The sequence below is a fragment of the Eumetopias jubatus genome, unplaced genomic scaffold (genome assembly GCF_037043125.1).
Source record: "Eumetopias jubatus isolate StellerSeaLion01/CBP00866 unplaced genomic scaffold, mEumJub1_p1.0 scaffold_10, whole genome shotgun sequence".
NCBI classification, from domain to species: Eukaryota; Metazoa; Chordata; class Mammalia; order Carnivora; family Otariidae; genus Eumetopias; species Eumetopias jubatus.
In genome coordinates this window covers 60,672,681-60,698,184 of record NW_028274816.1, presented here as the reverse complement: position 1 = coordinate 60,698,184, position 25,504 = coordinate 60,672,681, and the positions used below count along the sequence as shown (strand labels likewise).

At 42.5% G+C, this 25,504-nt stretch overlaps 1 protein-coding gene across 1 annotated transcript; it reads right to left on the bottom strand.

The window, feature by feature from the left end:
- Positions 1-332: 332 nt before the first annotated feature.
- Positions 333-24,546, bottom strand: LOC114201816 (uncharacterized). Its single transcript, XM_088027020.1, has 4 exons — positions 24,417-24,546; positions 23,360-23,455; positions 1,775-2,659; positions 333-1,603 (listed from the first exon to the last, which is right to left on the bottom strand). Exons 1-4 carry the CDS (start codon positions 24,448-24,450, stop codon positions 333-335), a joined length of 2,286 nt encoding a protein of 761 aa, XP_087883146.1. The 5' UTR covers positions 24,451-24,546.
- Positions 24,547-25,504: the final 958 nt, after the last annotated feature.

The following is a 25,504-nucleotide window of genomic DNA, read 5'->3' as shown; positions in this document are numbered from 1 at the left end:
GCCTTGCCACATCTGTTCTATTTCTAACGTTATTGTCCAATATGAATTCTCTGATGTGTGGGAAGTGGTGAGCACTCCTTAACCGTTTTTTCACATTCTTTCCATTGGTAAGGTTTCTACCTACTATAAATTTTATTTTATTTTTTTTTTAAGATTTTTTTTTCTTTTTTTTAAAGATTTTATTTATTTATTTGAGAGAGAGAGAATGAGAGATAGAGAGCACGAGAAGGAAGAGGGTCAGAGGGAGAAGCAGACTTCCCGCTGAGCAGGGAGCCCGATGTGGGACTCGATCCCGGGACTCCAGGATCATGACCTGAGCCGAAGGCAGTCGCTTAACCAACTGAGCCACCCAGGCGCCCCCTACTATGAATTTTATGATGTTTAGTAAGGACTGAGTGTCTGTAAAAGGCCTTGCCACATTCTGGACATTTGTAAGGTCTCTTTCCAGTATGAAGTCTGTGATGTCGAGTGCGGTTTGAGTGCCAATTAAAGGCCTTTCCACAATCTTGACATTTGTAAGGTTTCTCTCCAGTATGACTTCTGTGATGTTGAGTAAGCCTTGAGCTCTGGTTAAAGGCCTTGCCACATTCTTGACATTTGTAAGGTTTCTCTCCAGAATGAATTCTGTGATGTCGAACAAGGTCTGAGAGACTGTTAAAGGCCTTGCCACATTCTTGACATTTATAAGGTTTCTCTCCAGTATGAATTCTGTGATGTTGAGTGAGGTATGATTGACTTTTAAAGGTCTTTCCACATTCTTGACATTTATAAGGTTTCTCTCCACCCTGAATTCTGTGCTGTTGAGTGAGCCTTGAGCTCTGGTTCAAGGCCTTGCCACATTCTTTCCAAGGTTTCTCTCTACTATGAATTCTGTGATGTCGAGTGAGGTTTGAGTGCCAGTTAAAGGCCTTTCCACATTCTTGACATTTATAAGGTTTTTCTCCACTATGAATTCTGTGATGTTGAGTACGCCTTGAGCTCTGGTTAAAGGTCTTGCCACATTGGTAAGGTTGCTCTGCAGTATGAATTCTGTGATGTTGACTAAGGGCTGAATCTGAGTTAAAGGCCTTTCCACAATCTTGACATTTGTAAGGTTTCTCTACAGTATGAGTTAGGTGATGTCGAGTAAGGGTTGAGAGCCTGTTAAAGGACTTGCCACATTGTTTACATTGGTAAGGTTTCTCTCCAGTATGAATTTGGTGATGCTGAGTAAGGTATGAAGGACAATTAAAGGCCTTGCCACATTCTTTACATCGGTAAGGTTTCTCTCCAGTATGAATTCGGTGATGTCGAGTAAGCTGTGAGGGCCAGTTAAAGGCCTTGCCACATTCTTTACATCGGTAAGGTTTCTCTCCAGTATGAATTCGTTGATGTTGAGTAAGTTCTGAGCATGACCGAAAGGCTTTGGAACATTCTTTACATTTGTAAGGTTTCTCTCCAGTATGAATTCGGTGATGTCTATTAAGACTTGAGTGATGGTTAAAGGCCTTGCCACAATCTTGACATTTATACGGTTTCTCCCCAGTACAAATTTGGTGATGTCCAGGAAGGGTTGAGCACAATGTAGAGGCTTTCCCACATTCTTTACATTTGTAAAGTTTCTCTCCGGTATGAATTTGCCTATGTCCATTTATTGATGAACAGTCTTTAAGGGTTGTACCACATTCTTCACATTTGTGTATTTTCTCTCCAGTATGCATTTGCTGATGTTGAGATGGTTTTGAGCGGCAGTCAACGGATTTACCACATTCCTTAAAAATGTAAGTTTTCTCACCCTCAGGGATTATCTTATTTATATTTAGCCTTGATGACTGACTAAACATGGTCTCTGGTTTATTGCATCTGAATGGGTTTTTTGCCTCATGAATTCTCTGATGATCACCAACACTGGAGGACTGGTTAAGAGCTTTCCCACATTTATTATATTTATGAGGATTATCTCCCAAAGGGAGACTCTTATGTATAATATGGTTAGAGCTCTGATTAAAGCCTTCCCCACATTTATGACATTCATAATGGTTCTCTGGAGACGAAGTCCTCACACATCTATGAACACTGGAACCCTGGTTAAATGTTTTCTCAGATTCACTGCATTGAGCAATTCTGTCTCCATTGAAAAGGCTCTGGTAATTCTGTAGGGTCGACTCCTCAGTGACGCACCTCTCATATGGATCTGACTTAGCACTTTGTTCTTCATTTCTAAATCTCTGAACATCAGAAATATTTGACTGAAAGGTCAAGCCAATCCTATCTTCAAAATGGTTCAAATCATTATTTTCAGCATGGACTAGATAACTTTCCAGATTTTCCAAATGGTCTGTCCACAAAGATGTATGTTTGAATATTTGATTGGAGCTTTTGCTTACAGAAACACACTGCTTTGCAGAAACAGTTGACTTAAAAAGGGAGGTTTTCCACAATGTTTTATATCCTTCACCATTTGGGGCAGTGAGATTCTTATTAAGGGCAATTGCCTTGGTTTGGGTATAGCCTCCAGGAAATCTTTGATGCCCTTCACTCTCCCCATCATTGTCCCAGTCTGTACTTAAGTGTAAAATCTCAACAGCACTCTTTTGATATCTATGCATTGATACTTTTTGGAAAGAACCTTCTATGCTTGGCTTTAGCAGGAAACTCTGGATGTCATGTGAAGATACAGCTGAAAGATAAAATATAAGTAAAATCACTGCATTTACTACTTTCAGATGCATATACTGAGGACTTCTAAGATAGAAGCTTCAAGTCAATCAGACAATGTCAGAAAGATGGCTGAGAAGGAATCATCAATACTTCATTTCTACATGGACACGTAACTTTTCACACAATGTACTGGTCACATATCCTAATAGATAATTCTGTGGTATTGTCATGGTGTAGCATAACTTTCCTATATCTCTAATGATCAGGCAAAGTATCACATGAGTACAAAATTAGTACAATGATGGATATTAAGAGAAAGGTGAAATGAACAAAACAGGATATAGTAAAAATAGGACTATAACAATAGGAAGATTTGTCAGAAAAGATCAACATTGACAGCCCATTAACTATTAATTAAGAATAAAAGAGAAAAAAATGACTAAAATGTGAGATGAAGTGAAAGCAGACAGAGTGTAACTGACCATAGGAATAAAAGTAATTGTAAGAGGTGATGATGGATAATCAGTGCCCAAGAAACGATACCAAAGGAGGAGTATAAATTTCAAAAAAGTTATAACCAATTTACAAATCCATCATTCAGAAATCTAAATAAATCACAAATAATCTACAACCATGAAGCAGAATGAAAGAGGAATACAAAGAAAAAATTCCCAGGCGCCTGGGTGGCTCAGTCGTTGAGCGTCTGCCTTCAGCTCGGGTCACGATCTTGGGGTCCTGGGATCGAGGCCCGCGTCAGGCTCCCTGCTTGATGGGAGGCCTCCTTCTCCCTCTCCCACTCCCCCTGCTTGTGTTCCCTCTCTTGCTCTCTCTCTGTCAAATAAATAAATACAATCTTAAAAAAAAAAAAATTCCCAACACCTTAGAAAAATCAGGTCCCAGATGAATTCACTGGATATTCAAACAGACCCTTAAGGAGGAAGTACTTCAAATCTCCTCAAACATTTTCAAGGAGTGAAAATAAGAAAAATCAGCAAAACACTCTCACAGTGGTAGCAGCATTTCTAGGTTATCCAAGCCAGAAGAAGACCTACGAGTAAAGAAGGTGACAAAGGACTACCTGTGTGAAATACTCAAAGTCCACAATAAAAGAGAGCAAAGTGGATCAAAAGCACATTTTCCCATTTCACAAGATAATCAAGTGGGAAATCACCTGGAATTGAAGGTGTTTCCAACATATGGAAAACCATAAATTGAAGACTCCACATTAACAGAGTGAAGATCAAAAATTACACGATCATATTAAATAAGATGGAATACAAATATGGGCATATTGGACAACATGTCATGTTTTTTTTTTTTTTAAAGATTTTATTTATTTATTTCAGAGAGAGAGAATGAGAGACAGAGAGCACGAGAGGGAAGAGGGTCAGAGGGAGAAGCAGACTCCCTGCTGAGCAGGGAGCCTGATGTGGGACTCGATCCCGGGACTCCAGGATCATGACCTGAGCCGAAGGCAGTCGCCCAACCAACTGAGCCACCCAGGCACCCGACAACATGTCATGTTAAAAACACTCAAAGTAGAGAGAGAAGGGAACTCCATTAATCTAACAAATGGCATAGATGTATGAAAAGCTGAATTCTTACCTATTCAATAGCAAAAGACTGCAAGCTTCTCCTTTGTGATCAGAAACAAGATAAAGAAATGACCACACCACTGCCTTTGAATATAGTACTGGACATTCTAGTCAGAACAATTATGCAATCAAAAATACATAAAAAGAATCCAAACTGAAAAAGAAACAGTAAAATCATCTCTGGTCACAGATGACATGATTACAGAAATCCTTAAACAACCCTAATTTTAATTTTTTTTACTGTTTTGTCATTGTATGTATTGTTTAGGTCTGCCATTTTTTCCCTACTAGACTTACCATTTTCGATATTGTTTATCTTACACAATACAGAGTTAAGAAAAATGTTGGAATAAACAACTTAACCTCCACCAGAAAAGCTAGAAAAGGAAGAAACTTGGATGAAATTTACTAGAGGAATGAAATAACAAAAACAGAAATAAATAAAATATACATCAGATTAACACTAAAACAACACTGAAAGTCATGCCCATTTTAACCAACAAAATAAACAGAGCTGGCAATGGTTTAACTACATAAACCATTATATACGAACAAATCGGGTAATTTAGAAGAAAAACAGAGATACTTCCTAAAAATACAAGTTTTTAAGAGTAAATTAAGAACCTTGAACCAAAGAAATGGGAAATCTCCTTCAACCAAAAACAAGAATGAGAGGTAAATTTGGAATCAATACTGTCCCAGCAGAGAAAAGCCCATGACCTAGGAATCTTACTACATTTGATGGAGTCAGTGAGTTCCCTAAATCAAATGCTGTGTTGCATGATTCTTCTCCTTCCCTTTGTTCAGATTCAGTATTTTCCTTTATTTTGCTTTTCTTTCTTAGATTTTTATTTATTTGACAGAGACACAGCGAGAGGGGAAACACAAGCAGGGGGAGTGGGGAAGGGAGAAGCAGGCTCCCCGCGGGGCAGGACCCTGGGATCATGACCTGAGCAAAAGGCAGACTCTTCACAACTGAGCCACCCAGGTGCCCCTTGATTTCGCCTTCTATATAAAATCATTCTTCTGGGCGCCTGGGTGGCTCAGTTGGTTAAGCAACTGCCTTCGGCTCAGGTCATGATCCTGGAGTCCCGGGATCGAGTCCCACGTCGGGCTCCCTGCTCAGCAGGGGGTCTGCTTCTCCCTCTGACCCTATTCCCTCTCGTGCTCTCTGTCTCTCATTCTCTCTCTCTCAAATAAATAAATAAAATCTTTAAAAAAATAAATAAATAAAATAAAATCATTCTTCTGCTTCTCCCAGCCTACTCTTTACATCCTGTTTCTAATCTTGCTTCTTGCATTGTTCACCTCTATTTGATTTTTTTGAAAAATATATTTGAGAGGAAGATCTCAGGAGTAGGAATGGGAGCTCCAGAGGGAGAGGGAGAAGGGAATCGCAAGCAGTCATCACGCGGAGTGCAGAGCCTGACTGGGAGGCGGATCGCAGGACCCTGAGACCAAGACCTGAGCAGGAACCAGTGAGTCACCCAAGCACCCCAACTATTTCTGAACCCTTACCTCTGTGGTAAAGATCTCACTCTTCTCTTCTCAACCCTTTGAGTGTCCTTATGATCGTTGCCCTAATTCTCCATCAAGCACGTTACTCCCGTCTGTTTCCCTTATACCTCGGGCCTTGGCCTTATCTGCTTTTTTGTTTGGGATAAACTCTTTCATCTTGGCATTTTGTCTAAGTCTCTACCTTCCTCTCTGTGTTAGAAAAGCCAGTGATGTGTCCTGCTATGGGCAGTGTTTGGTGCCTGGCCTGAATGTGGCCAGTTTTAACTGGGTGAGCTCTGGCCTGCTTGTGCAAGGACACCTGACATCAACCCTACCAGAGCTCAGGCCCGACAGAACTCCCTGCTCAGGAGATGGGACGTGGGCAGGGGCCCACGTTGCTGAGCCTGGGGCAAGCCTCACTGAGATGGGTGGTCCCATCAGATCACAGGGGGGTGAGGCTTGCTGCAAGCAAGGCAGACAGCCAGTGTCCTCACTGAGTGGGGCTCTGTGTTTATCCTACAGGGCAGGAGAGGGAATGGTGCCATCCAACTCCCGTGTTCTTCGAGACACATCTCACTAAATGTTTCCTCTCAGGAAAGTGCTCCTAGACTACTGAATATTCTCCCAACCGTGTGCCCCAGGTGTTCTTTGGATGGCTGTTTCCACGTTGTCTGCCTCCAGGTTGTTTGCCTGCCTTCTCTCCAGGAGCACAGTGACCTCTTGACTCTATCTCATCCAAACCTGCTGACCGTTAAAACTTCAGGCTTTAAGACATGCGAGTTCCAAGAACTCGTGAAATTCATCCCCTCTCCCTTTCCAAGCCAATGGCTTTGGGGAAACCTTCTCCTTATGCGTTCCCCTGTGAGCTCCTCTGTCATGCTACTTTCTCTCCAACCACAATTCCCTGCCCTCCACAGTGCTATACACCTTACTCCCTAAACCACCTCTCCAAACTATCTGCCATCTTCAATGTTGCCTCTTTCCTTTTCTCGGGGAGTTTGTCCTGTCAGTCTTCAGCCCAATTTCTGGGGTATTTAGGATGATCTGATAGTTATCTCGTGGTGGTCAGGGTATGTGGTGAGTCTAGAATCCTCCTCCTCCACTGCCATTTCTTCTCCTGGGGAATCCTTATTGTTATAATCCTGTTAAAACTCATATGGATTTTACAAAGTTGGTACACAAACCCAACACATAAAAATTAGTTCTGTTTCTATACAACAAAGAACAATTCCCAAAACAGAGACATCATCCATTTAGAGCAACATCACCCCCCCCCAAAAAATGCTTCCGATTAAACATAATGGTAGAAGTCAAACCTGAAATGATGAAAAGTATAAAATATTGTGCAGGAATCGAAAGAAGGAATAAGTTGGAAACACATCCAAGTTCTTTCACTGGAATACCTGAAACACAATAAAACTTGCCGAGATCTACAGAATAATGAAATCACTACCAAAATTCCAATGCCATTTTTGAAGAAAGATCAAAATCCACCCTAATTTTACATGGATGTCACGGGATAAACCATACCCAAAATAATCTGGGAAATGAAGAGCACATTTCCTGATTTAAGGCATACAACAAGGCACAGTTATCAAAATAATGTTCTATACACATGAAGACAGGAGTAGAATAATGGAAAAGTGTAGGTGAGCTACAGGTGTACGTCAATGTTAATGTGTATGACAACGAACTGAAGATCTTGGTAAAATTCATATTCTGACATGGATATTTGGGTGGGGTCTGAGTTTCCACATTTCACACGTGTGCAACTGATGTCAAACGTTAACACTGTATGCTCCAAACAGAATTCCAGGCCTGAATCACAGATGAAGGGTTTCACAAGGTTCCTACTCAGGGGGAAGAAGATAGAGGTGAGCCTCGAGGGCTTCCCTCCCTTCACCCTTCTTTCAAGCCAACTCCACCCCTGCATGACAAACTTGACCAGTCACTCTTCTCTGGACCTCCTTTTATTTATCTTTCTTCAAATCACCATGCCAACATATTCATGGAAAGAGCTCCCTCTTTGACAAGTAATGCAGGTGCAATCTGCCTCTGGTTGCAAGGCTGGATTTCTTAGCTTGAACCCCACTGATTCCGTGGCCTTTATAAATATTAAGTTTTCCCTACATTTTTACTAATTCCCATGGCTTCAGGCTACAGGATCGCTTGTGTTTCAACATAGGCTTCCTACTAAAAACTGACGTTGCCTAAAATGAGCATAGATTTTAGGCACTTTGTGGTATTCCCAGAAGAATCCACTTATAGGGGCACCTGGGTGGCTCAGTCATTAAGCATCTCCCTTCAGCTCAGATCATGATCCCAGGGTCCTGGGATCGAGCCCTGCGTTGGGCTCTCTGCTACGTGGGAAGCCTGCTTCTCCCTCTCCCACTCCCCCTGCTTGTGTTCCCGCTCTCGCTGTGTCTCTGTCAAATAAATAAAATCTTAAAAAAAAAAAAAAAAAGAAAGAAAGAAATCTTTCACCGAAAAGCTGTCAGTGCAGATGGGACTCCTTTAGAGAAAATGTCCAATGAGTTGTCTATACTCCTGTGTTTGGCAATAAAATCAGTAGACCTTAACCTACCTCCAGTGATATAAAGAGAGACAACAGTAAAATATCTACCATATTGCCACGATTGCAGGTAAAGCCTGTAACACAAAGATTATTGTTATTGTCAAGCCCCTGGAGGCAAGCCTGTTACGGGAATAGAGGAATAATCATTCACCTGAGGACAGAGTCCCAAGGAAATTTTATGACATCAAAACTGACATTGTGTGTGTGTTTCAGGGAGATTATACTAAATGTCACTAGAGGCAGGAAAACAGAGATAAATCAAAGGAGAAGTTGACTCCAAGATCTTGGCAATGTGAATCCCTATCAAGAAATGACTTGTGTAGGGGCGCCTCGGTGGCTCGGTCTTTAAGCATCTGCCTTCAGCTCAGGTCATGATCCCAGGGTCCTGGGATCAAGCCCCACATTAAGCTCCCTGCTCAGCGGGGAGGCTGCTTCTCCCCTGCTTGATGTTACCCCTGCTTGTGCCCTCTCTCTCCCTCTCCTTCTCTCTGTGTCAAATAAATAAAATCTTTAAAAAAAAAAAGGTAAGAGGAGCAATTTCACATTGATCACAATGCCCATTCCCTGGGCCACCACAGTGCCCAACTGGGAGGGACCAGCAGGAACTACAATTGTTCTACCATGAAGAAGAGCCCACAGGGGACACCCAGCTTTCCCCAAATGGCAAGCCACTTCCTGGGTGGCCCAATGAGATCTCACCTCGTGGGGATCCCTGGGGGAATCTGTGGTGCTGGACACCTGGGGATCACACAGACATGGAGAAAGTGGGTAGGGCTTAGAGCAACCGCTGCTCAGATCTCAGAACTGCTGGACCAGACAGCATTCCACCTTCCGGTCACACTGAATCAGAGATCCCCGGGAATCTGCCCACTTGCAGAGCTGAGATGAACCTGCCTGGTTAAGGAGATTTGTCAGCAGCGGTGACTGACTTGGGTGTCCAGCCAATAGTTTGAACTAGAAAATTCTATGTTCTCTGTCTGGGTAGGTATGCAAGGTCTAAGTCACTTCCCATTGCTGAGCATAGCCTCCACTTCTGCCCCCCTAGGAAGCCTCAACAAAGACCCTGGACAACCACAGAGCCTCTCTTATAGGCCTATGGGGAGAAAACCAAGCCAGTAGCACTGACCAAGTACTGAGCATAACCTCTTGCTCTGCATGAGCAGGGAGCCTGAACAGTGAATCTGGACAGTCTCAGAGCCTTGCCTATGGTACTGCCCAGCAACAGAGAATGGCCTTCAGTCCCGCCAAATTTTGAATATCACCTCTGGCCCCGGCTAACCGTGGAGTTGCCAGCATAGGTTTGGAAAGCACTCAGGAGTCCACAGTTGTCAATGGACATAGGTCTAGCCCTCTGTGCTCATATGAGAATAAGTTTACATCCAAAATGATCACAAATGTTTTAAACCGGAAGCTACCAAGGTCCCTGGGATACCTCTAGAAGGAATGCCAAACAGTTGGCTACATTCTGATGACTGAGAATAAAACCACTCAAACTTGCCGACATTCCATTTCAGTAAAGGAGAAGGTACAGAAACAAGAGTGAGCAATTCTGCAGGATTCCAATGAAAATTAGGATCAGACAGATACTTCCAATTTTCAAATGCATACAGGCTATTTTTAAAGAAGTTTCAATATTCACAGAGAGGATTCAGCATGAAACATGACTTGTGGGCTGCTTCTTATCATGAGAAAGAAAATCCAAAATATTCACTAGTGTCTGACACGTTCCTCTGCATGGTGCATACAGTGTGTGTCCCATAGTTGTTGTTGTTTTTTTTTAAGATTTTATTTATTTGAGAGAGAGAATGAGATAGAGAGCACGAGAGGGGGGAAGGTCAGAGGGAGAAGCAGACTCCCCGCTGAGCAGGGAGCCCGATGTGGGACTCGATCCTGGGACTCCAGGATCATGACCTGAACTGAAGGCAGTCGCTTAACCAACTGAGCCACCCGGGCGCCCCAGCGTGTGTCCCAGAGTTGTTAATGCTTTATCTACTGTTAATGTATTCAATGTTCTAGATTCTATGTGTTAGGGCTAACACCATCGTCCTTTTACTGACAGAAATGATTTAGATAAAGGAAGGTATAATGAGCCTCTCACTATTGGTAGAGTCAGGGTTTGAATCTGGGTACCCTACCCGTGAACACAAGGCACACAGGACAAATGCCCTTCTATAGAAGGTGACCTGTGCTTGGATTCTCTTTCCTCTTTGACACCCAATGGCTCACCCAGCAGTCCTCATACAGAACAGCTTCCATGAACTGAGACTTCAAAGAGAAAGTTCCAGCGCACACCACACATATATAGCCTGAGTGGCTTTCTGGTTGACTACTCAGAACTAGACACAAAGGACAGGCATCCAAGGTAAAATACAGGAAAGGCCCAACACACACATGGGTCCACAGTCACACCTGGAGAACCAAGACTACACACCTGCGTATCCGACTACATTACATATAGGCTAAAACCTTTCCTGAAGAACACAATTATACATGTGTCCCCAAGCATAGGTTCTCAAGGTCTATTCCCTAGACAGGCACCTGAGATGGGGTAAGAAAGGAAAGGTGGGGGGCTGTTTCCCGGAACTAGTGACAAGGTAATGTGGGGCTAGGCACAGCAATCCAAGATTTACAAGTGCTTCTGGTGATTCTGACCCAGGCAAAATTTGACAACCTCTGCAGGAACTAAGTCACAGGTCAACCCTGTGTTATCCACCAGAAGTCAGTCTTAGTAACCCGCTAGGCTTGTGGTCATGTTAGTGTTGTGACACACAAATACCACACCCACACCCACACCATACACAACACACATTTCCTTTATTCATTAATAAATCTGACTCTGTCTCAGCTTCCGCCTCCTCCATCTCTCTCTTCTCTCCAACCTCCTTGAGCTGGCTGAGATCACCCCAAATATACTTTAGTTCACATTCCTGAATGAAAGCAATCTAAATTTAAGTGAACTGGAACAGGGGTTCCTAGGTGGCTCTGTTGGTTACAGCTCAGGTCAGTATCTCAGGGTCCTGGGTTTGATCACCGCATCAGGTTCTTCACTCAGCTGGGAGGCCGCTTCAGGATTCTTTCTCTTGCCACTCCGTCTACTCGATCTCTCTCTCTCTCTCTCTAACATACACAAATCTTAAAAAAAAAAAAAAAAAAAAAAAATGAGCCTCCTGGGTGCTTAGTCGGTTAAACTTCCAACTCTTGCTTTTAGATCAGGTCATAGTCTCAGGGTCGTGAGATTGAGCCCTGTGTCACACTTCGAGCACTGTAGGGAGTCACCTTGAGATTTTCTCTCCCCTTCCCTCTGCCCCTCCCCCGCCTCTCACTTGAGCTCTCCGCAAAATAGATAAATCTTTTTAAAAAAGTGAACTTGAATTTATATAAATATTTTTTCAAATAAGTTAAGAAATGCATGCAAGACATTAATACATGTTAGGGATTATAAAGAACTGAATATACCATTCTCCCTATAAATCTGTATTTGATGATTTTTACTATAAGACCAAAAATACTTGCAAGGCTTAAGCAGCTCTTCATCAGCACGCCATTTGCATGCAGCATAAAATCCCTATGCACTAAGATTAAGGATACTGTCAATATTAGGGCCTTTTTGAAACAGGTAGTTTCAGGGCAAAGTGCCAGTGCCTTTGTGCCAGACCATGTGAAAGAGTTCAAAGAAGAAGAGACATTCACAAACATCTTCTGTGTCCACCTCTGCTACAGTTCTGTACATGTATATATACAAAACTGTATATATACATATATATGTATATATACAAAAACTGTGTATATATATATAGTTCTGGTCAATGGCATAGAGGGAGTAGTGCCTTAGGGAGGATGGCTTTCCCTGAATGAGAAGATCAGTGGTTCAAATCAAATTCCCTAAGTCCTATCAGATTGACACTACAAGGAACATGGATTGATGCCTGGTGGTGGGGCAGGTATCCCGGGGCCAAGAATAAGCAAGTATAAGCACAATGGCTAAGGGTGGACAATATCAGAAAGAAGAAATGGAAAAATCAGATTATACTCCAGGGTGTGTACACTATTTTATAAGACCTGAGCATCTACCAACTCACTGGATACATAACACAAAATATACACCTTCTTTTCTGGATGTACATATCAGACTTTTCATGGTATTGCTGACCACAATAGAACAGCTACTGAAAAATGAATTTTTATCCTTCAATTGATCCAATGTTCAATGTGAGTGTACATGCTACCCAACTTAATCTTATCTGTTTTTACAACTCATAAAAATCCTCTTTCCACTCAGGTCAGGAGGAGTGTAGAGACAGAACGTGCTCTCAGACACAGGGACATCTAGCCCAAACGTTGGGAAGGCTGCTTGAAGCAGAAATGGTTACTGCTGGTAATTGGTGACTTGCTTCTCAATGAATCAGTGCCTTGCACATTGATCAGAGCACAGGACTAGACTCATCACAAGGCTGAGTAGAAGTGAGGGAGGGAACTGCCAACCTCAGGTCAGCATCCTTGGAAGGTCACCCATCTGTACTGGAACAGACCTCTGTTGGGGTTCTACTCCTGGGATACCAGTGCTTTGTGGAACCACAACACAAACTTGGCTGGTTCTCACCAGTACTTTCCAGCAACCTTCTTCATCTTCAACATCTACTCTGTCATGTGACATCTTTAAGCTATGCCCACCATGTTTAAATCATCCAATACCCCCTTTACATTCACTGCCATGTATCTGGGCCTGGGAAAGTACAGTTATCTCTGTCATCCAACAGCAACTGGTCCTCAGGACCACTAGGGAATGCATTAAATCATGACAAAAGCATCTGACTTCCCAGAAAACCAGCACATTTCCCAAGAACACATCTGTCACATTTCGTCATCACAAGTAGCTTCCTAAGGCCTTGCAGTGACCAAAGGGAGCTCTCTACCAGATCTTCCTTCACATTTCAAGAGTTCACCATATTTCATTTTCGTAGGACTTATCTTCCTCTTGAACTGTGTCAACATCATGTTTTATCTGTCCTCACAACTCTTTCAGTGCCAAATGCCTAAATTAACCTGTGGCCCACTGATGGCTTTTGGGTGTTCTTCCAGTGAAGTGTGACAACACTTATTTAATTCTCAGATATGGCCTCAAGTGATCCTGTTACCACCCATTTACCATTGAATTAGAAAGTTCCAAGCTACTCCTAAGGCCCTGCCAAGGCCCTGCCTGGCTTAGGTGGGGATGGGGAGAGCAGTGACAATGGGGTCTCCTAACACAGGAGGAAAGGTCAGCTGTGAAGCCTACATCCCTGGAATGGAGATGAGGAGTCAGAAGAACTGGAGAGGATTTGGAAAGAAAACAAGTACAATTTATCTTTCTAGATTCAGAGTCAGGAGTGTAGTCTTGGACAGGGGTCCTCTCCGCACATGAAGAATTCATGCCCATGCTTAAACCTAGACAGGTTCCATCTCTTACGTTGGGATGCACCATCACTCCTAATAGAAGATTGCTTTCTTCCTAAGCTAGAACATCTACCCAGCACCTGTCCCATCTTTGTTTCCTTCAAATAAATGTTAAAAAAAAAAAAACACTCATGAAGTCTCCAGGTTTATATCTAAACAAATGGTTACAGTAAAGGGAGCAACTTGGATGATGTCACTTCCAAGAAGGGAAAAGAACAGTAAGTAAAGAAATTTTAATACTCCAATCGCAAAGGAAGGAGTGAAGTGTATCAAACTACATGGAATTTAATATGCTCCCTGGAGAATTACTCCCATATTTAAATTTTGAAAACCATGTCATTCCATGGAAACTATTCTTAAAATCTCTGACCAAGGTAGGTAAGCAACAGTTCATGAACACTGGAATAAGGAAATCACAGTGGATCGTACAGGAGTAATACCAGGTATACAAGAGACGATTTGATTGGGGAGAGTCTCAAACCAAGATACAGGACATGTAGGAAACATAAATTCAATACAATAGGGCGCCTGGGTGGCTCAGATGGTTAAGCGTCTGCCTTCGGCTCAGGTCATAAACCCAGGGTCCTGGGATCGAGTCCCGCGTCGAGCTCCCTGCTCCTTGGGAGCCTGCTTCTCCCTCTGCCTCTCTCTCTCTCTCTCTCTCTCTCTCTCTCTCTCTCCGTCTTTCATGAATAAATAAATAAAATCTTTAAAAAAAAAAAATTCAGGGGCGCCTGGGTGGCTCAGCTGGTTAAGCGACTGCCTTCGGCTCAGGTCATGATCCTGGAGTCCCGGGATCGAGTCCCACATCGGGCTCCCTGCTCAGCAGGGAGTCTGCTTCTCCCTCTGACCCTCTTCCCTCTCGTGCTCTCTATCTCTCAAATAAATAAAATCTTTAAAAATAAATAAATAAAAAAAAATAAAAATAAAAAAACAAAACAAAATTCAGGGCACCTGGGTGGCTCAGTTGGTTAAGCGACTGCCTTCGGCTCAGGTCATCATCCTGGAGTCCCTGGATCGAGTCCCGCATGGGGCTCCCTGCTCGGCGGGGAGTCTGCTTCTCCCTCTGACCCTTCCCCCCCTCATGTGCTTTCTCTCTCTCTCATTCTCTCTCTCTCAAATAAATAAATAAAATCTTAAAAAAAATAAAAAAATTAAAAAATTAAAAAAAATTCAATACAATATAGGGAAACTATTCCTATTATGAATCTATATTTTTGTTTGCTAGGAAATCATCAATTTTCAAACGTGGAAATGACCTCGTTTCAATCAATATTCCTTTCCCTTCTGAAGGAAGATATAGGTACGCACACATATACATACACGTGCTTCCTCCTAGTTAGTTCTGTTACTCCAAAATCTATCTTTAGCTTCATATAACACATTGCATTCTGCGCATATACAAACCACGAAACTGTGTTCTCTATGCACACAAAAACAACAGGAGAAACATATAGGGTAAAATTTTATAAATTTTATACTAATAGGGGGGCCTGGGTGGCTCAGTCGTTAGGTGTCTGCCTTCGGCTCAGGTCATGATCCCAGGGTCCTGGGATCGAGTCCCGCATCGGGCTCCCTGCTCAGCGGGAAGCCTGCTTCTCCCTCTCCCACTCCCCCTGCTTGTGTTCCCTCTCTCTCTGTGTCTCTGTCAAATAAATAAATAAAATCTTTAAAACAAACAAACAAACAAAAAAAGAATCATGTCTGAGGGGTGCCCGGGTAGCCCAGTTGGTCAAGTGCCTGCCTTCAGCTCAGGTCATAATCTTAGGGTCCTGGGATCAGGCCCAGCTATGCAGTGGGCTCCCTGCTCAGTAGGAGGGGAAGGGTCTGCTTTTCCCTCTCCCTCTGCCCCTCCCCCTGCTCATGGGCTGTCTCTCAAACAAATAAAATCTTAAAAAAAAAAAAATGTGGGGCGCCTGGGTGGCTCAGTTGTTAAGCGTCTGCCTTCGGCTCAGGTCATGATCCTGGGTCCTGGGATCAAGGCCCGCATCGGGCTCCCTGCTCCGCGGGAAGCCTGCTTCTCCCTCTCCCTCTCCCCCTGCTTGTGTTCCCTCTCTCGCTGTGTCTCTCTGTCAAATAAATAAAATCTTTAAAAGAAAAAAAAGTAATGTCTGAAAAGGGGTTTTCACTTCTGTTGTGAATTCTCTGATATCATTTAGATTTGCTTTCCGTTACACATTTTACCAATTATTTACGTCCTTTATGTTTTAGCCTTTATAAAGACTGTTCGTTTCTGAAGTGTGTATTAAAAACAAAGGTCTTGCATCAATTTTACATTTCTAGGGTTTCTACCCTGTATGCTTCCTCTGATATTCAGAAAGGGTACAGTTCCAGGAAAAGACTGTGCACCACTCTTGACAACTGCAAGATATCTCAACAGGATGTATTATCTCATGTTGAATAGTTTTGATTAGGAGTTAAATGCCTTGCCACATTCTTTACATTTAAGGGCTTCTCTCCACTATGCACCCTCTGCTGTAAACAAGGGCGATCTTTCTGCTTAAAGGCTTTGTCACATTTTATTTTACATGTCTCAGCCTTCTCCCCACTATGTCTTACCTTACCTTGGTAAGTTTTGAGTGGTACTTACAGGTTTGGCCACATTCTAGACATTTGTAATGTTTCTTCCTACTATAAAGTCTCTGCTGTTGAGTGAGTTTTGAACTCAAGTTAAAAGCTTTGCCACACTTCCTCACACAGTTTCTACGTCTTCTCTCCAGTGCGGATACAATGATGTTCAATGAGATTTCGGCTTCATCAGACTCCCACACTTACTACTTTCACATCGGTTCTCTGAACACACTTCTCTGATGTCTACTGGAATTTTACCCTTGGTTAACATTTTTCACAGATTCATTGCATTGGTAAGTTCTCTCTGTAATTATGGAAGATAGAGTCCTCACTAAAGTACTCAACACATAAGAACTTGTTCCAAATTCAGTAGCATGTGACAACTATTCAATAGTGATCCTTCAATAAAGACCCTCCTGTGTTTATCAAAATTAGAGACTTTAGAACAAGAAGGGATTTTGTGTTGGTGGGAAAATAATGAACCTTCTGAACAGGACTTCCCAAATCAACCGCATTTAGGATTTTTGTCTTCATTTTCAAATATCTAACTTTCAGAAATATTTCCATGAATAATTAATCCAATCATATATTTAAAATGGTTTGAAGGGGCACCTGGGTGGCTCGGTGTCTAAGCCTCTGCCTTTGGCTCAGGTCATGATCCCAGGGTCCTGGGATCAAGCCCCGCATCAGGCTCCCTGCTCAGCGGGAAGTCTACTTCTCCTCTCACTCCCCCTGCTTGTGTTCCTTCTCTCACTGTGTCTCTCTCTGTCAATTAAATAAAAATAAATAAATTCTTTAAAGTGGTTTGAAGGATTACTTTCAGTATGGACTAGGTGACTCGCCACGATTTCCAAAGTCCTTCCAGAAAATTTATGTTTTAAAAAGTGGATTTGGGTCCTTGGGTTCAAAGACATCATTCTACAAATATAAGTGACTTAGGTGGGGTTTCCCTCCCAAATGATTTATATCCTTGATCTCTTCTGGCAGTAAGATTTCGTTATGGGTAGATGAATGGATAAAGAAGAAGTGGTATAGATACACAATGGAATACTATGCAGCCATCAAAAAAATCCCGAAATCTTGCCATTTGCCACGACGTGGATGGAACTAGAGGGTATTATGCTCAGTGAAATAAGTCAATCAGAGAAAGACATGTGTCATATGATCTCACTGATATAAGGAATTCTTTTTTTTAAGATTTTTATTTGTTTATTTGACAGAGACACAGCGAAAGCAGGAACACAAGCAGGGGGAGCTGGAGAGGGAGAAGCAGGCTTCCCGCTGAGCAGGCAGCCTGATGCGGGACTCGATCCCAGGACCCTGGGATCATGACCTGAGCCGAAGGCAGATGCTTAATGACTGAGGCACCCAGGCGCCCCAATATAAGGAATTCTTAATCTCCAGAAACAAACAGGTTTGCTGGAGTGGTGGGGGGGTGGGAGGGATGGGGTTGCTGGATGATAGACATTGGGGGGGGGTATGTGCTACGTTGAGCGCTGTGAATTGTTTAAGACAGATGAATCACAGACCTGTACCTCTGAAACAAATAATACATATGTCAAAAAAGGAAAAAAAAAGAAAAGAAAAAGAAGATAGTAGGAAGGAAAAAATGAAGGGGAGAAATCAGAGGGGGAGATGAACCATGAGAGACTATGGACTCTGAGTGAGAAACTGAGGGTTCTAGAGGGGAGGGGGTGGGGGGATGGGTTAGCCCGGTGATGGGTATTAAGGAGGGCACGTACTGCATGGAGCACTGGGTGTTATACGCAAACAACGTATCATGGAACACTACATCAAAAACTAATGATGTAATGTATGCTGAAAAACATAATAAAATTAAAAAAATAAAAATGTTAAAAAAATAGATTTTACTATGGGTAATTGTCCGTATTGGGTTATACCCCTCATAACATCCTGCCTGCCCGGGCGCCTGGGTGGCTCAGTTGGTTGGGCGACTGCCTTCGGCTCAGGTCATGATCCTGGAGTCCCGGGATCGAGTCCCACATCGGGCTTCCTGCTTAGCAGGGAGTCTGCTTCTCCCTCTGACCCTCTTCCCTCTCGTGCTTTCTATCTCTCATTCTCTCTCTCTCAAACAAATAAATAAAATCTTTAAAAAAAAAAACAAAACATCCTGCCTGCCCTTCACTACCCCCGTCACCTTCGCAGTCATTCATTAAGTATAAATACTCAGGGCCACTGCTTCCACCTCTTCCCACATCTCTCTGTGCAAAGAATCTTCTTTGCCTGTTTTTGCCAACAAACCTAGGGTATGATTGAAAGACACAACTAAAAGATGTAGGGTGCGTGGGTGGCTCAGTCATTAAGCATCTGCCTTCAGCTCATGTCATGGTCCTAAGGTCCTGGGTTCGAGCCCCGCATCGGGCTCCCTGCCGGGAAGGAAGCCTGCTTCTCCCTCTCCCACTCCCCCAGCTTTGTTCCCTCTCTCACTGTCTCTCTCTGTCAAATAAATAAAATCTTAAAAACAACAAAAAAACCCCTAAAAGATGTAAAATAAGGCATCCCACTTTCTATACTCACACACATACCAAATTTATACCCATCCTGGGACAGCAACAAAATGGAGAAATAAGAACCCCCCAGTACTTTGCACCCCCATGGAGCCAAAAATGGACCAAATTACCTTTTAGATGGCTCCAGAAGCCAGTTAGGAGAACACAGGACCCTCAGGCAAGTACAAATGAACAAGAGACATCGAAGAGACACGGAAAGTTTGTGACACTTGCCCACAACCCTGTTCACCCTCTCTGACACTCCACAGCAACACAGAGAAAAGTCCTACCTCTCCTCAGGAGAGAAAGAAATGAGCGACCTGTAGCTTCAGTGACCTCGCCAGGTCCTTTTCACCTGCCTGACATGGAAAAGAGGGAATGAGAGCACCCTCTGGATGCAGTGTGCTGGCTGCTCAGACAGAAGGTTAAGCACTTGCTCAACAATGAAGAGACTACAGAGCTGAAGGCAAAGAGAGAGGAAGGTATCATGCGTTCTAAAGTAGTAGTAACTGCTCTTTCTTAAACTGGGAAATTACACAAAGGCAGACATGACAAATGCCTAGAACATGTGTGGCAGAACCCAGAACTGCTCGTATTTGTGTACTCGTCAAGAATCCAAGTCCATAATCCTGGGCCCACAGGCCCGAAAAAACCACACAAAGACCAGAAGGCATATGAAGAAATAGGAAAATATGTTCCAATTAGAGAAACAAAATCAGTCTCCAAAACTGCCCTATGTTAATAAAGAGCCATACGTTGCCAAATATATATATATATATATTTTGTCTGTCAAAGAATTCAAATTACCATCATAAAGATGCTCAGGGAGGAAGAAGAGCAAACAGATACGTAACTACATGTTATCACGAAAACTATGCATGACCAAAACGTAAACCCAATGAGACAGAAAGTATAACATCCATGGACCAGAAACTGGGAGCTGAAGAGTACAATTACTGAATTTAAAAATACACTAAGGGATCAGCAACAGACTTGATGAAGCAGAACAAAGAATCAGATCTCTTAAAGTCACCTTTTCTAAATTCTCTACTGAGAGAAGCCAAGAAATATGTGAAAAGGTTGGAGTCTAAGGGGCTCATGGGACCCCGACAAGTGGTCCAATATGCACATTAAGGGGACCTCATAGGGAGAGGAGAGTGACCTATGTGGGAAAAAGAGACAAATTCAAGCTCAGTAAATTCTAAGTAGGATAAATGTCAAGACATGAACCCAGTGACACGTTGTAATTAACCTAGCAAATACAGGTGGAGAGAGACTTTTGAAACAGCATGACAAATGCAACTTATCTTGTACAAGAGAGCTCCTAGGAAATTCAGTAGTGGGATTCTCAGCAAACCCAATATGAAGAGGGGCATGGCATAATGTACTCAGGTACTGAAGGATCAAAAAATAGCCACCAAGAATACTTTACCTGGCAAAACTGCTTTCCACAGATGTAGAAATGAAGACTTTCCCAAGTAAAATCCCCTCTAAGTTTACCAGCAGGCCTGTCCTACAAGAAACGTTAAAGGAACACTCTCTAGATGAAATAAAAGGATTCTACAAAGTAACTGAAACGACATGAGAACATAAAGCTCTCTGCTAAACATACTTAGACACTTATACAAACCTGTAGTGTTGTAATTCGATACCACTCATGTTTATTTCTGCTATGGAATAATGCTTTAAAAAAAGTATAAAAATCTCAGGGTGGGAAATAAAGTACGCAACATAAAAGAATTTGTGATATCGGTAACAAAGTGGGTGCAGGGGTGGACATAGGAAGAAGAGTTTTGTATGCAAGTGACAATATGAGTTTTAAATGTTTTTTTTTTTTTAACTCTAAGTTGTGTTAAGGAATTGCCAAGGTAACCACAATGAAAATACTCACAGAAGACACAAAAGTTAATGAGAAAGGTACCAAGGCATATCATGGGCATAACACAAGTAAGGATAAAATGGAATACCAAAACCTGATAAGAGATATAAATGTTTCAAAATTACTTTGAATTCAAAAAAGTCTTTCTCTCATGCAAAGAGAATAAAAATTCACCAACAAGGGCGCCTGGCTGGCTCAGTTGGTTAGGCGACTGCCTTCGACTCAGGTCATGATCCTGGAGTCCCCGGATCGCGTCCCGCATCAGGCTCCCTGCTCAGCAGGGGGTCTGCTTCTCCCTCTGACCCTCTTCCCTCTCGAGCTCTCTCTCTTTCTCTCTCAAATAAATAAATAAAATCTTAAAAAAAAAATTCACCAACAAATACATGATGAAATTAATTCTGTTTGTGACAGCTCACCTAGACACAATAAACATTCACTGACCACACACCAAGGAGACAAACAGTAGGAGTCATAAACAGAGTATGTATGTGTGATATACAAATACAAGACAAATACACACAATTTTATAGCAAAAAGCAGAAAGCTCATTCTTTTGAGTTATACTCACATGGTCTTGAAATGTACTGCGTTGAGAATTCTCCTAAAACAAAATACACAGGTAAAACCCAATCCACAACTAACTAATGTTGTGCAATGTCCCAGACAAAAGGGCACATTACTATGGAATTACTGAACCAGAATAAGATAAAATTTAACCCAAGAAATTCTAAATAAAAAATTGATGTATTACATAAAAGAAAAACATCTATATAACTATAATTTAAACTGTGTTCATATCATGAAAAATAAGCATTTGATTGGCATGTCTTCATTGGTCATAAAATTGTAATTATTCATTAAAATCATTAAAAGCTGTAAATGAAAATTTTATCAACACTTAAAAAGCTTGAAAGAAATGTATTTCGTTATTAATATATTCCTCCTCCTACACAGAATGTAAGGCTATAATCCACTCTTTAAGACAGAGGACACAAACCACATCTTCATTTCTAAATAAACAAACATCACAAAAGTTGTAAAATATGCTGACAAGACACTGTATCTGAAATTAATACTTGGGATTAAATTCTGATACATTCTTTTTTTTTTTTAAAGATTTTATTTACTTATTCATAAGAGACAGAGAGAGAGAGAGGCAGAGGGAGAAGCAGGCTCTCTGCTGAGCAGGGAGTCCATGCGGGACTCGATCCCAGGACCCTGGAATCATGACCTGAGCAGAAGGCAGACGCTTAACCATCTGAGCCACCCAGGCACCCTAAATCCTGATACATTTTGAGGAAAGTAGAAGAAAAACCTAATCATTAAATTCCCATGAAGTAAAATTACATTACTGAACAAAACAATTTTTGAAATATGGGGGTTTGGGGTGCCTGGGTGGCTCAGTCAGTTAAGTGTCTGCTTTCTGCTCAGGTCAGGAACTCAGGGTCCTGGGATCCAGCTGCACATCGGGCTCCCTGCTCAGCAGGGAGTCTGCTTCTCCCTCTCCTTTTGCCCTTCCCCTGCTCATTCTCTCTCTCTCTCTCTCTCTGTCTCACACAAATAAATAAAATCTTTTAAAAATCTCATATTAGGGCGCCTGGGTGGCTCAGTTGGTTAAGTAACTGCCTTCGGCTCAGGTCATGATCCTGGAGTCCTGGGATCGAGTCCCGCATCGGGGTCCCTGCTCGGCAGGGAGTCTGCTTCTCCCTCTGACCCTACCCCCTCTTGGGCTCTCTCTCTCTCTCTCTCTCAAAAAAATAAATAAAATCTTTAAAAAAAAATAAATAAAAATAAAAATCTCATATTAACTAATTAGAAATTGAAAACATGACAAAGTCACAAGAACTTCATATAACACAGAATTATAAAATGATGTGATTATTAAAAAATAAGGTAATCATTGAAACTTTATTAAAGGCTACAAGTTCTGAGTTCTAAATGTGCTAGTTCCCCAATAGCTTTATTTATGTAGGAATTCTAGGAAACAAATAGAGACATTACATTATTTCACCATTGAGGAATGGAACTCATAGAGTGGAAACCTCTACATTAGTTAAAATGAAAAAGAATGAACTTTTGAAGGGAAATAAAAGAGTACATTTTCTCATTTTAGGGAGGTGCTTTGTTATCTGATGAAGTTACTGAGTCTCAATTTTACAAGATTAAGATTAAAGCCTCCGTAACATCGGAAAGCGTAAACCAGAAAACGTTAGAAATCTGCCTCCAGTGTTCCAGGAATTTCTCCACCAAACCCCAATGTGCATACAACTACCCTGGCTTACTCCTCCCATGAGGAAAAATAGAGTTTACCAAGGGCTTAGCATAGAGTTCCTCCGAAATAGGATGATTTTCCCAGGGCCCTCACAGCTGTGGAGAAGCTCGCAGACTATGGAGGCCCTCCCACTCCCAGGAGAGTCCCCTGGCCCTCCCTGCGGATGTGACGGACCATCACTGGAGCGGAAGGAGAATCCCTAGAGAATGTAAGAGCATAATAATGTTGTCTAGCAGATATCTCTTTGTGAGAGAGAGAGAAATAAAACTGGGCGTCTCCAATTGATTTTCATTCAAGGACAGCTACTCGAACCATAGCTTAAGGTCTACCTTCCTCCTTCGGACTTGGACCTCCCCCTTGTCATCTGCCTCATTCATTCCCACCTACCTGGATGAAAGGCTACTGTCTCCTTTCTCTTCACATCCCAGAGCTGCTTCTCTTGCTCCAAAAACATCATCAGGTCTGGCTTTGACAGAACGAGACCTGTTTATGAGGAAAAAGGAAAATGAGTATTGCTGTAGATTCTAACTTTCCATCAGGATTGTGTTCAGTACAGAAGAGAGGACATTGCTGGGGCGCCTGGGTGGCTCAGTCGTTAAGCATCTGCCTTCGGCTCGGGTCATGATCCCAGGGTCCTGGGATCGAGCCCCGCATCAGGCTCCCTGCTCAGCGGGAAGCCTGCTTCTCCCTCTCTCTCTGCCCCTGCTTGTGTTCCCTCTCTCGATGTCTCTCTCTGTCAAATAAATACATATTAAAAAAAAAAGAAAAGAGGACATTGTAGAATTCTAGAAAATGGTTTCCCAAAAGCTGTTGCCCAACAGTCCCTTTAGAACACACAGGAGGGGCGCCTGGGTGGCTCATTCGTTAAGCATCTGCCTTCGGCGCAAGTCATGATCCCAGGGCCCTGGGATCGAGCCCTGCATCGGGCTCCCTGCTCAGCGGGAAACCTGTTTCTCCCTCTCCCTCTCCCCCTGCTTGTGTTCCTGTTCTCGCTGTGTCTGTCTCTGTCAAATAAATAAGTAAAATCTTAAAAAAAAAATGTATGCTGATTAACATAATAAAAAATTTAAAGAAAAAAATTTTAAAAAAACAATACACAGGAGAAATTTCCAATGTTCACATCCTAATCTCCACTTCCAAGTCGAAGACATAAGAACTGGAAATGTCAGTTTAAGATGTGAGCAGTATCATTCTATGCCACTAAGTGTTTAGAACTGCCACTCATCTACAGAAGTGATGATGTTACCTTGAGGAAGGGGAAGCTAAGACTGAAAAGGACACATCGTGAAGGTGTTTCTCTACATCTATAAACCCCTACTTATTTCCCTTTCTGCCTCGATCTGAATTCCAGTCATTCAAAGAGGAATCATCCAAGAGACAGTCTTCAAAGGAAGGAACAAAACCCTGAGTGTGGTTTGGGAAATCTGGAAGGAGTCATCCTCACCCAGGAAGAGGAGGTGTCCGTAGTTCTCTAACATCACATCCCTGTACAGTTGCCGCTGAGTGTGGTTCAGGCATCTCCACTCCTCCTGGGAGAACTCTATGGCCACATCCCTGAATGTCAGCAGTGCCTGCAATAAATACCACAGTGACCGAGTGCCCATTGGTAGGGTTCACAATGGTCCCTAAGATGAAAGAGGGAGTTAGTGTCACCACCTAGAACCAGACCTGACCTTTCCTGCTCTGTGACGTGAGTGCGGAGTAAAAGAAAAACCTGTGGGATGGAGCGCTGACTGATTGGAAAGTTTCGCTCCCAGAAGTCAACCGTATCAACTACACAGAGGTGAGCGCCCTCCTCGTCAGTGCAAACTGTTGGGATGTGGGAACGGAGCCAAAGGTGAAGAAAGAATTCTTGAGATGTTTCTGATGGAAATGTTGGGGTTCAGGAATGAATGATGAAGAAAGAATTGTGGAGATAGCTGTGGTGCAAAAAACGTAGTCTTAAAGTTCGGGGAGAGGACCTGTGGGTAGAAAGAGCCGAAGTGAAGTTGTGAGCAGTGACTGATTATATGCTTTCAAGTGCAGAGGGGGTGAGGGATAGCCCAAGGCTCTCAGGAATTTGGAAGCAAGTCTCCAGGACCATGAGGGCCTAGCTGGTGTTATGAGGAGGTCACCTACTGTCTAGTAACACTTTAGTCATGAGACCCTTCAGATACTTTTCAGTGGGCCATATGCTTGAAGGATGATGGCCAACATCTATTTGGTGGTAAAGATAGAGGACATTTCCAAAGGGATTTTCCTATGTTAAAGAGAAATGACAGGATCCTGGAGGTCTGGCTATTGTCAAGCTAAGGCTGTTTTTTGCTTCCAACAAAACATTAACACTGAGGCAGTTGTGAATTCCTGAGAAATGTCATCCTCTGCCTATCTCTGGTATTTATCAACGGATTGGAAGTTGAAGGAAATTTAATTTTGTCCACACTTCTTTTGACTTTGTTCTCCTCATCAGAAACTACAAGGAAGGGGCACCTGGACGGCTCAGCTGACTAAGGGTCTCTCTTCAGCTCGGGTCATGATCCCAGGCTCCTGGGA